The 12,083-nt window shown below is 43.9% G+C and overlaps 1 protein-coding gene across 1 annotated transcript; it reads right to left on the bottom strand.

Annotated features, from left to right (window-relative positions):
* Nucleotides 1-7,560: 7,560 nt before the first annotated feature.
* MELLADRAFT_67021 (uncharacterized protein) lies at nucleotides 7,561-8,716 on the bottom strand (the record flags this gene model as incomplete). Its single annotated transcript, XM_007415166.1, has 3 exons — nucleotides 7,561-7,577; nucleotides 8,084-8,578; nucleotides 8,656-8,716. 3 exons carry the CDS (start codon nucleotides 8,714-8,716, stop codon nucleotides 7,561-7,563), a joined length of 573 nt encoding a protein of 190 aa, XP_007415228.1.
* Nucleotides 8,717-12,083: the final 3,367 nt, after the last annotated feature.

The following is a 12,083-nucleotide window of genomic DNA, read 5'->3' as shown; positions in this document are numbered from 1 at the left end:
ATATTGCTTGGCGTGCAAGATGAGATCATCCAAAATAAGTTATAGCCACACAGCCAGGAAAACCCTTATCATGATACAAAATTTTCAACCATGTTTTATCCTGAAACATCTATGTCATCAACTGTTCACTGCGTCCCCCACAGACGTTCTCAATGGGGATATGTTTAATTGTGTTGAGTTTGTCCAAATTTTGTATTGTATCATGTTTGGTTAGAGTTTGTCTTTAAGGCCCATCCATGCTGCTCAAGAAGACCTGAATCAAAATGTGTACCCTAGTTGAGCAGGAGTTGCTGAACCTCGGAGCAGTTCAACCTAGCTCACACTGCACCTGTACCCTCTCTTCTGATGACCAAAGACTGGTTTTCATGTTTTGATAAGACAATGTGGGTGTTTGTTGATCAAACATATGCTCCGGTTCACACATCTCCTTTGGGCCATTGTTTCCTGTGAGTTGACAACTGTTCCAACAGCCAAACTCTTTTTTCTTTCATACTTGCATAGCCAATAGATATATATCACTACAGACCACTAATAGGTAGGTGCCATATTGCAACTGAGAAAGAGAGGGGGAAAAATCCCAATTGGAAAGCAATTCTTGACAAAGATCTACAAGTTGAGAAAACCATTCAAATCAAAATTTAAAAGCACCATTAATCAAAATAGTGAGTGAGACCTATCATCCCTATTCCCAAAACCTGAACATCATCGCCTTCAAAAAGAAAGCTTACCTGTAAATTGAAACTTAACAAATCAAAATCCATTTAAACCCAATCCAACTTCCGATTATAGAATTGTCCTATCTTGTTCTTCTTCTTTTATTTGTATTCAGGAAAAACGATCTCAACTCAAATTACATTTTTTCCCTCTCTTGTTTATCTTTAATGTAAGCTTTGAAGTTACATGATACACATTTTTCATTTTTTTATTTTTTGTTTTTGTTTTTGTACATACATATGATTTCATTTCACTTGATCAGATCCTTAGGCTTTAGAGAATCAAAATCAAGATCACAATCAAACTCCGTTGACATTTTTTTGGTAAACCCCAACTAAATTGAATGATATGGAAAAGGGCAAGAGAGAGGGATCAAGAAAATCAACTCTAGTTCTAATAATCACAGGTTTACCTCAAACAGACATTTATAAATCACTAAAAGATGAATTGGTTATAAATTGAATCCTTCCCTTCCAAGTAACAAAAGAAGGCATGTGTAAAGAAACAAGTGATAAGAATCCAGACTTCAAATCAACAAAACAGGCTCCTACTACATTACCTTTCTTTCATTCCTTATATGGATCGATAACCCCCGGCCCAGATGAACCAGTACTCTTCGTCCTGATATTTTGGGTCAGACTCATCAGCTGTAATGTCCTTAATGAAAGACCCTTTGAAACCTCTACTTGAACTGAGTAGTTTTTCTCCTTATATTTTGCTCAAATTGGTCAGTAAAACAACCAACCTGCCAGCATGTAATCCAGTTTCCATACCAAGTGTAGGAGTCATGATTATTTTGTGATCTTTTCTACCCATGAAGAATAAGTCCTATCACGGTCAATCTAGAAAAAAGATCACTCTTGTGATTTCCGTTTACTTTTTCCCATCTTCTTTTCTGTAACCTAATTTTGTATCTTGTTTGATCCTGAAGCTTGCAACAACAAGTTTTTAACAATGAATATTTCCTTTGGTGATCAATGTAGTCAAAAAAGAAGAGAATTGTCAAATCTGTTTTTCTGGTGGTGTCTTGAAATTGGGAAAGAAAGAACCTCACTTTCTGAGATAAAACATGGTGCAAAATACTAGTTCATCTCTCTCTTTGTCTGTGTTGCATAATGTACCATCTCTCAAGAAGAGACTATCAACTAAACCTAATAGATTTCTTCCGCATACAAATCTCTTTGCTCAGAAGAGTATGTGGTGCATTAAGTTTGAACAGTATGAACCATTCTCTATTTAATTTTCCATCCCTTTGTGGAATCAATCCCTTACTTCTTCCTACCTGATTCTGTTTTTCTTTAGTGTTTTCCACTTTAAAGTTTTCATTGACATCTGGTTGACCTTTTTCTCAAGATGTTCAAAAAAAACATGGGCTCTAGTCTACCCATGTTTATGTTTTCCAGGTAGAGATTTTGTAGGGAAAGTCATTACAGCTATTCCCGTAAAGCTTGATATTTTTCGTATGTTTTTCAAGCCTATGTTAAGTATTTTGAAACTTTTTTTTCTCTTTTTTTTCATCAACAAACTGTCTGTATATGGCAGTATGACTCACCTGAGGCTTTCGCGGAACTCTCAGCACACTGGTATGCGGTTGTAGAAAACAAAAACAAAACACAAGATAGGTCTTCAGATTCACCCGGTCAATAAGCCCGGGTTCTAATCCTTGGATATCAATTCTTGGGTATTAAATCATCAATGCCCTGCTTTTGAAAAATAAAAATAAAATAAATTGACCGGCAATGACCGGCTACCTGATCTGGTCATCCCTCTTGACCGCCACACAACCCTCCACCATCCTCAAAGCCGACCTCTACCATCCTCTTTACCTTTGATCATCCTTCAACTACCTTCGATCATCCATCAACTACCTTCGATCATCCTTCAACTACCTCCGATCAGTCATTTTTACCTTCAAAACATCCTCTTTACCTCCGATCGATCTTTCTTACCTTCGATCAATCTTTCTTACCTCCGATCGATCTTTCTTATCTTCGATCAATCTCTCTTACCTTCGATCGATCTTTCTTATCTTTGGTTGGTCGTTCTTATCTTCGATTGCTCTTTCTTAATTTCAATCAATCATACTTACCTTTGATTGCTTGTTCTTACAGTTACACACCTCCTACATCAATCTGCCATGGCCTTCGTCAAATACTCTCCTGATGTAAAGGTACTGGTGATTCGTCTGTGTCTGAAAGGCCACTCTCCAGCATTCATCAATCATATGCTAGGTCTCAACATCTCCGAACAATTGTTTGTGCGATGGATGAAATTATTTGAACGTACACAATGTGTTGTATGTAATCCTGACTACTACGAGACCCGTGGGGCGCCAAGAATACTCTCTTCCGAAGACCGTGAATTTGTCAGTGAAATACTCGATGCTGACCCCACTCTTTACCTCGATGAGATGGCTCGACAGCTGTTGGAAGCCAAGGGTGTCGACATTTCAATTGCAGCTCTTGCAATTGAAGTTCGGGACAGACTGGCAATGACATTGAAGGTGGCTCGAACCGTTCATCCAAACCAAAATGCCGAGCTTAGGGCAAACTTCTTCCAGGTGATCGCTGACATTCCATCTGAATCCTTGATCTTTCTTGGTAAGTCTGTTATACTCTTTGACAGTTTCATATTTTCTGAAATTGATATTTGATTTTACATACCAACAATTATAGACAAAAGTGCAATTGCTAAACGCAACTTGTATCGCAAACGTGGCCAAGCCAAACGTGGACAAAGAACCAAGAGACTCTTACGCCCAACCTTTTCAAACCGATATACCCTACTTCCTGCAATGTCCATGAGTGGATGCTTGTCTTTGAAGGTGCAGGAGGGGTCCTTTTGTCGAGAGGACTTCGAAGATTATCTTGCTCACCATCTTGTAAGTCGTCCAACTTTTACTTCTACTTCCAAACTGCTGTGACCTTTGCTCACCTCTTTCTTTCTGAAATCTAAGCTTCCGATGACTAATCCATGGCCTCAGCCCAACAGTTGCATTGTCCTGGATAACGCGTCCATCCACCACGGCGGCAACATTGACGATCTGTGTGCCGAATTGGGGGTGCGCATCGTCTATCTTCCACCATACAGTCCAGACTTCAATCCAATTGAGAAAGCCTTTGCGGTCATCAAGGATAGGCTTTGTCAAAGTCAACTTCTTACCACCGCAGTTGATGCCGAAGAAGAGATGGAGATGATTTATATTACAGCTCTTGAAGTCATCACTCCAGAGCTTGCTATTAATTTGTTTCATGGGTCCATTTACCCTTAAAGGTATTTCAAAAAGTTGTTGCCCAGGTTATCTTAGTTTATGTAAAAAAGTTTGTGTGCGATAAAGTTGTTTCATTTTGTTTGTCAAAAACTCAAGCTGAATCAGAATTTGTAGTACAAAAGAATCAAAATTAGTGAATACTTTTCTCACAGAGAGATACAAAAGAAAAGTAACTGCAGAGCATCTGATTTGAGAGAGCATGTGGGTTTTGAAAACACAATAAAACAATGTGCTTCAAAAGCATTTCAGTTGAAATGTGTGTTTTTGAGAGAACAATACGTAAGTTGAAGATAAAAAGGACAAAAATGAATTGGGGCATACTTCAAGTTGTATAAAGGCTATCGATGATACCCAGAACAACATCAGTGTGGTCTTAGACAAGCTAGGCTCCAGATTTCCTGCTGATGGAAACATGCACTGAATCTGGGGTTTGAACCCAGGTGCATGCCTCAATGTTTCTCTAAGCCATATGCATATACTGCTACCACTGCGGGAAAATCGCTGACGTGAGCCTGGCTCGCGCCACCAACACCGCAACCGCTACGCTCCGCTCAGGTTTTCGACCTATTTTGGGAGCGGAGCGCAGTGCTGCGCTCAATCTCACTATGCACAATATCGCTCTTTTTTATTTTTTTTCTTACTTTGGTGTGCGTAGTGCAACACCAGTGTGCGGCGCTCATCACTACAAAAGACCTGAAAAGTCTAAAAAAACCATAAAAAAGAGACTCGAGCCCTGGCTCTGAGCGGAGCGATATGCTTCGCTCAGGACTTTCCTCTCCTCGGAGCGCGGTGCGCAGCCTCCGCTCTGGGTAGCGGAGGTTTGAGCGGATGCCAAAACCGCTCCGCTCACGCTCCGCTCGCGCTCATTCGAGCGGAGCGGTTGCGGTATTGGCGCCACCGTGACGTGAGCCACGGGCTGGCCCCGACCTGAAGCCAACCAAATTTCACACGCGGGCGTGACAAGAGCCATTGGCCTGCTGAAGCCATCCACTTAGTCAATGTCTGCCCGTCAGTTTTCATAGTACTACACAACTTTTCATGTGCAAATCAAATAGGGCGGTTCAAGTAGGAACGAGCGATCAGGTGTCACGCCAAGTCCCGAACAGTCTTATGAGGTCGTCCGCAACTTAAAATCCTTGTCCGCGCTATCACAAACGCTGTATAATTTGTTTTTAAAGCTATGTAAAATCAGGTACATTTGTTCCGAAACGGGTTCTTTTTTTTTGGGGTGGCACCGACATCTTCGTTTCCTCGTTCAAATATGTTTTTTTCATTTGGTTCCTTGTATTTTTTTTGGGTGTTTGTGCTATCAATTGATTTCCTTGGAATTTGGGAAGCATCAGCGTTCAATCCATTTCCCAATCAATATCCAAAATATTTTCCAAGATCCTCATTCTTCAAAACTGCCTTTCGAAGATCATCGACCTCCCCTCAGTTGCCCACGATGCCTCGCGTTTCCGAGAGAAGCTCTGTGTTACGTGACCTGGCCAACTTGTCTGTCGCGGCCCACATGGAATCCGACCTAAGAATGCCTGGCCAAGCTCCCGACCCCAAAAACCCAACAGAAGGTGAACTTCTGTTCAGCGAAGATCCACTGATGGCAAACTTATATGATGAGCTATTTGATCAAGAAGGGCAATGGGGCGAGTGGCTTGGCCATGTCACCTCCAGACGCTACCTCAATGATAGGATATCCGCTCCCCTGCCCACGCCATTTGACTTACGCGACATGCTACGAAGCCGACGCACGGATTTTCGCCAGGCGATGTGTACTACCCCAGAGGGTTTTCAAGCACTGCTCGATATGATCATCTCACACCCCGTTTTCGTCTCGTCAAGCAACAATCCTCAACCACCAGTCGAGAAACAGCTGGCCATTACCCTAGAGCGACTTGGAAGCAACGGCAACGGTGCTTCCGTGGGCCGATTTGCCCGTAACTATAAGATAGGGAGAGGCTCGGTGATTAATTGTACCCGTTGAGTTATAACAGCCATTCTGGATGTAGGCGAAAACTATCTCACGTGGCCAAATTCACATCGGCGCAAGGCTATCTCGAAGGTCCTCGAAAGGGACGGTTTCCCAGGTTGTGTGGGATTTGTCAACGGGACAACAATCCCTCTTTTTCAAAGGCCTGGTCGCGACGGGGAAGTCTTTTTCGACAGGAAACATCGATACTCAGTCAACGTCCAGGTCGTATGTGACTGCGACCGCCGAATCACATACGCCTACGCCGGTTGGCCTGGGTCATGCTGTGACAGCACAGTTTATTCAAAAAATGAGATTGCCAATGAACCAGAAAAGTACTTTGATGACGGTATGTTGAATTGTATTTGGTTCTTTCATTTGGCAAATGACTGACTAAAATTACGTATCATTATAGGTGAATACATCATTGCCGATTCTGCTTACATACCATCAGAAACAGTCGTACCATCTTACAAGGGCCAGGCGGCGGAGGTGGATAGAAATAAAGAGTTCAATTGGTGTGTGGCCAAGGCTAGAGTGCGAAATGAGCACTGCATCGGTATCCTCAAGTCACGTTGGGCGTCACTTCAAGGATTAAGATTGTCTTTGAACAGCCGGAGTGACATGAATCACATCCTCAGGTGGATCCGCTGTTGTATCATCCTACATAATATGCTCGCGGATCTCGGGAACACGTGGGAAGAAGAAGAGGACAACCTTGTGTTAAGGGAACCAGGCGAAGCCGGAAGGTTGCGTCCTGGGGTAGCTGCAGATCCTATGGGCATTGAACGAGGAAGGGTGAAAAGAGAGACAGTGAGAGACCACGCCGTTACGTACAATTGGCAAAGCGGTGGCCTCCCAATTGTCTCATGAGCGATTCTGTTTGTTTTTGTTTTGTTCTTGTAATTCTCTCTCAAGTGACTCTATCTTTATTTGTCTTTGTTTCTTTCGAGTTTGATTCATTTTAATTCTCTCTCAAGTGACTCTATCTTTATTTGTCTTTGTTTCTTTCGAGTTTGATTCATTTTGTTCCTCTTGGCCTCACTTTGTTTGCTTGGTAGTTTTTGTGTTTTCTTATGTTGTTTCCCATTTGAAATATATCCGACCGATTCAAATGGCACCCTTCTCACGCAACCGCCAGAGTTAAGAAATTCTGAACCCACACCTGAATAAATTCTTCAATGAATTGTCTTTGTTTGAGACAAGGGAAACCTACTAGATCAAGACACCTGAATCAATTCGGTAACGAAGAATTGTCTTTCTCAACAGGACTGTCGAGGTCTGGCGCTCTTACTGGGGTGCAGACTCCCTGATAAAATTTGATCGGCGCAGTGCATAAGATATTTTCCGATTTCATTGCTGATGCAAAAGGGCCATTCAGAAATTGCACAACGCTTGAGAACAAAGTGACAGATTCTTCGACAGAGAGTTTACAAATAATACGGGGAGAAACTAACCGGAAAACTGAAAAACTGAAAAGAAACGATACGGCCCATAACAAAAACTACTAAACGGAACTCTGAAAAACTGTGAAATACAAACGATACGGCCCATAACAAAAACTGCTGTGCGCCAGAGATGGCAAAAAAAATACAGAGTCACAAATGGCCTACGTGCGAGAATGGCCTACTTGCGAGAGAAGGTATAAACATGGTCAGTTACACACTCCAGGAGAACAAAACGAACTTGAGCTGCTTACTATAAGTGTTCTTCAGGATATATCAGGCGAAGGAATGCTTCAAGCTCCTGAGGGCTCTTGCCCTCCATGACAAGGCGTTGACAAAACGCCTGGCGTTCCTTTTGAGAGTCTTGAGCCAATTGCCGAGCACGAGCTTCGCGCTGTTCCTCGCGGTCGAGAAAATATCGTTCTTTGTCCCACTTCAAAGAGGAGATGCGAGACTCTGATTCCACACGCATTCGTTCAGCCTCAAATTCCTGCCTCCACTTGTTTGACTCTGCGAGCATTTGTATCTTTGCCTCATTACCTTGTTGCAATGCGTGGGCGAGGGCGTGTTTATGCTCCTTGCTATGTACCGTTGACGGATCGATCGAGGGAAGCGGGTTCAAAGAACGGCGCGATAGAGTTGTTCGAGATGAGCCACGTAGTTGGCTAGCGGAACCCGAGGGCTTACAAACTGTGTCGTCCTCAGAACTATCGTCCAATGCCATTTCTTCAGGTGTCAAACCTGCTACACGTTTGACAGCTGAGACGCGTTTGGCCGCCTTGCGTTGGGTCGGTCGAGAGGAGTCACCGATATCCCGTGCAGTCGCCGCGGTTGTGGGAAGGGCATCGTCATCCAAACTGGCGTCCAAAGCCAGTTCTTCTGGTGTCAGCCCGGCTAATCCCTTGGCTGGCTTGCGTTTGAGAGTCTTAGAAACCCTAGTGGTTGCTGCCAGGTGGTGATCGTCCAAAAGGGGAGAAATTCCTAGGTCATCAGCAGCAATTGGGGCTAGACTGCCATTCGCAGGGTTGGCAGACGGAAGTACTTCTGGAATGTTATCGGCGGGGTCTTTGGGTGTTGGCGGAGGCGATATCAAGTCGTCATCCAGAAAGTTACGGTAGTGTTGGGTGAGGACATTTGATGCAGTTTGACCTCGACTCGGTTCGGGCGATTGTGGTCCTGGATCTAGGCAAAGCAAGAGAAGTTCCATGATGCGTCAGTGATAACCAGTTCGGTTAGGGGCCAACGACACATTAGCACACTCACCAGCAGCTTCCACAATCGGGTGGTGAGGGCGTGATACCACAGAATGGTCATGCCCATCTGTGGTATCGCTATTGGTATTGTCATCGCCACGTTCACCTTCTCTGCCGTCATCATCGGAGGATGGTGGTCCAACCCCGCTGTCCAGAATTCCAAATGGGGTGATGTTGCCTTTGTCACGAAATAAGGCATCCATATCAGAGTATAAAGGACACATAGACTCCAATAAGTCGTCCATGGTCTTGATCCCATCGGCGACGTTCTTGGCGGAGAGTCCGCTTCCGGTCTTCAAACTGAAAGCTTTGGCAGAGGCATACTTTGATTTGTATTGTTTGAGTCGCTGATATAAGATTCGCCCATTTAACCGCATTGTGGTAGTATCATGACGTATGTTGTAGTTGTTGTTAAGCTTGATTGCAAGGGGATTAAGCAGGGATCGAGGGTTCATAGGCTGGCCCGATACTCGTGTCTGGCTGCCACCGCCAAAAAGTGAATTACGAATGTTAGGTTTGGACAGGTAAGAAATTATAGTTTGATAGTCGACAAGATCCAGAGTCGGACTATCACGGGTGGCTTTCGCAGTTGTGGCTATCGAAGCAGATCGTGCACGCTGAGCTTCCAGGCGTGATTGCCTCACTGCCGCTGCGGTTGGTCTTGAACCAACGGGCAAGCCTGAAGCTTTGAGGTCCTCATCAATCTGAGCTCTCGTTCGACGAGCCCTACGGGGAACCTGTAAACATGTACAAAAAGTCAGTTGGGCGATACAACCATAGATAAGCAGCACATCACACACCTTGCCGGTTTGTTGAGATTGAACCTTGCCACTTGGTTGGGTTGGAGGCGCCATTACCAAAGAACCGCTGAGATGGAGTATATGAATGATTATAAGCAGAAACAAGAAATGACGAAATCAAAAGACAGGATATTGAGAGTTTAAGATCAAAGATAAAAGATAAAATGGAACAAAAGATGGGCTTTAGGATCGCTTTTTCTGAGGAATAAGTATGCCAAATCTGACTCACTGCTTCAACGTGTGTTCGTGACAGACGTGACCTGTCTGTGCGGATATGATATCCCCTGTTTCCATGCGCGTTCTTGATATGATCAGGTAAATTTCAGCGTTTGATCAAGCTGAAAGGGGCTGAAACCATGGCCTTGAAGCGAGACTTCGAAGCTGATGTCGTGAAGCATTTTTGTGATTCCAGGGCTGACGTGTGAGGGGTGAGGTGATAGCAAGGCCACAAGCGAGCAGGGATGATCCCGATGAAGACCGGATGGCCCGGGGGCCAAACCACCACGTTTGGACCGTTTACCAAATTTCTGGCTCCAAAAGCTTGTTAATGAAAGAGATCAAGAAAAAAAACGATTTTTTTTTTGATCATATCTGGTATAACCAGGTACATTTGAAGAAAAAAGAAAGGATGGGAGCAAATTTGTTTTGATGAATCTTCCATGGCATTTTTTTTTGTTTTAGGGACAAGTTGTAAAAATTTTATGACAAACTAAGTGACCGCAAAACAGTGATCCACCTCTTAAGGTGGATCACTGTCTTATAAATAAAGTTAAATTTTAAGGTACCCGGACGGATCATAAAATTTAAAAAAAGGTCGTAAAACGTCTACTTGAACCGCCCTAATACTTGCAACCGTCATCCCAGCAAGAACGTCCAATCCAGACATTTACTTATGTGGAACGTTGTCCAATGTCACCACATCTCATCAAAAACAGTTATACATAATACCTGTATGGTCCACCATGATTGGGTGCTCGGTGAGCAAGAAGCAACACTGATACTTTCTTCAATCAGCGTAGTCAGGTGGAATCACACTGAGTAATCCCCCAAAAAATCAAGTCGACATCAATCTCATTATTGTTCAATCACTTTAACCATGATGACTGATAATCGCTGGAAATTTTAATGAAAGTATTGTAGAACAGTGAACCAACTGATGGATCAAGACAGTTTGATTGAAGTTGAGGTTAATCAAACAAAATGGATAGTTTCGGAACAGACTCTCTTAACGTTCAACTTGTTCACAATCCCACTTGATTTCAAAACCATCTTCAAAGGTAAAAGACAAGTCTCATGACCGCTTAACTGTAAGGGTATGCCCTTACAGGATACATGTGTACAGAGGTGTATGGGTTTAGATAGTAGTGTAGTCATCTTATTCGCCCTGACTCCAGAGAGGCTCTTCTCCTTAGGAGACTCTCCTACTCGGAGTCAGGTAAGATATCATTCTAGTTCTCTTGTTGTTTCTCTCTTATGTGTGTGTTATGGTGTGGATGCTGATGTTGAGGAGACTCTCCTACTCGGAGTCAGTTTGGAATTTATATAGAGAAGTTTTATAGGTGACTCCTCGCTGTCAAGCTGTCCCTACGAACCCAGTGAAGGTTCACTCTCTTGAACCTTACACTTTTTTCACCTATAACTTTTTTTTAATTTAATCATCAAACCTTATTAATCTCTGAATTCCTGCTGCACTACCACTCCGACTGAGTCTTAGTATTTCTGCTGTTATATCGCCTGTTTCTGTCCCACGAGCTGCCTGTTCTTCTGTTTCGGATGTCCGATCGACGAAATCTGCCTTCAAACTATACTGATAATCCCGACGCACTGCTTCGTCGATCACGAGCTGTTCAGAATCTTATATCGCCGCTTTCTAGTCCACCACCACCGACTCCGCCTTGCTATAATTGGCGACCGGAAGTCCCGGAAACTCCTGCTTCAGAATACCGAGAGCTGTCAGCAACTCAACCACTCGAACATAAACAACCAAAAAGCGAACAATCCAAACCTGTCATCTTTGGGAGCCATTCACCGACTCCCCACGGCGAACTGTCCACTTCGAGCGATAAAGAAATTGTTCAATTTTTCTTTAAACGGTTGCTAGAAGAGCAAGCGACACCTCGTAAGATACGTGGAGAACAAGCCACGCCGAGACCGCCGGGAGCTTTCGTTTTCACACCACAGGCACCGGCAAGTCGTTTTATGGCAGAAACTTCAACCTCTGGCGGTAAAGGCAAGATGGCGATGTCGAACATCCCGGAAGAAGATCAAATCGAATTCCTAGCCAGGCAACTGAAAGAAGTCCGAGATCAGAACGAGATCTTGGAGCGGCGTTGTGTTCGAATAGACGCGTTAGAATCATTAGTCCATGAGCTAGCTCAAGAACGACGAGAAGTACAACCGACAGTTGCGGATCATAGCTTGCAATCCTCGCGCTCCAACAACCCGTTTGCCCAGTACATGGACAACGGACCGGTCTCGCCTTCACCTGTTGTCGCTCAAAACATCGAGTCGACATCAGCCAGCCCTCCGGTGATTAACTTTTCATCGCGTCCTCGCCCGAAAGTGACTTACACGCCTCCAGCTTACAACTCGGAGTCTGGCCAGACCCTTGCAATGCCACCGAACGAGATGCCA

Source organism: Melampsora larici-populina (assembly GCF_000204055.1).
Source record: "Melampsora larici-populina 98AG31 unplaced genomic scaffold MELLAscaffold_49, whole genome shotgun sequence".
In the NCBI taxonomy this organism is placed as follows: domain Eukaryota; kingdom Fungi; phylum Basidiomycota; class Pucciniomycetes; order Pucciniales; family Melampsoraceae; genus Melampsora; species Melampsora laricis-populina.
This window is presented reverse-complemented; position numbering and strand designations above follow the sequence as displayed.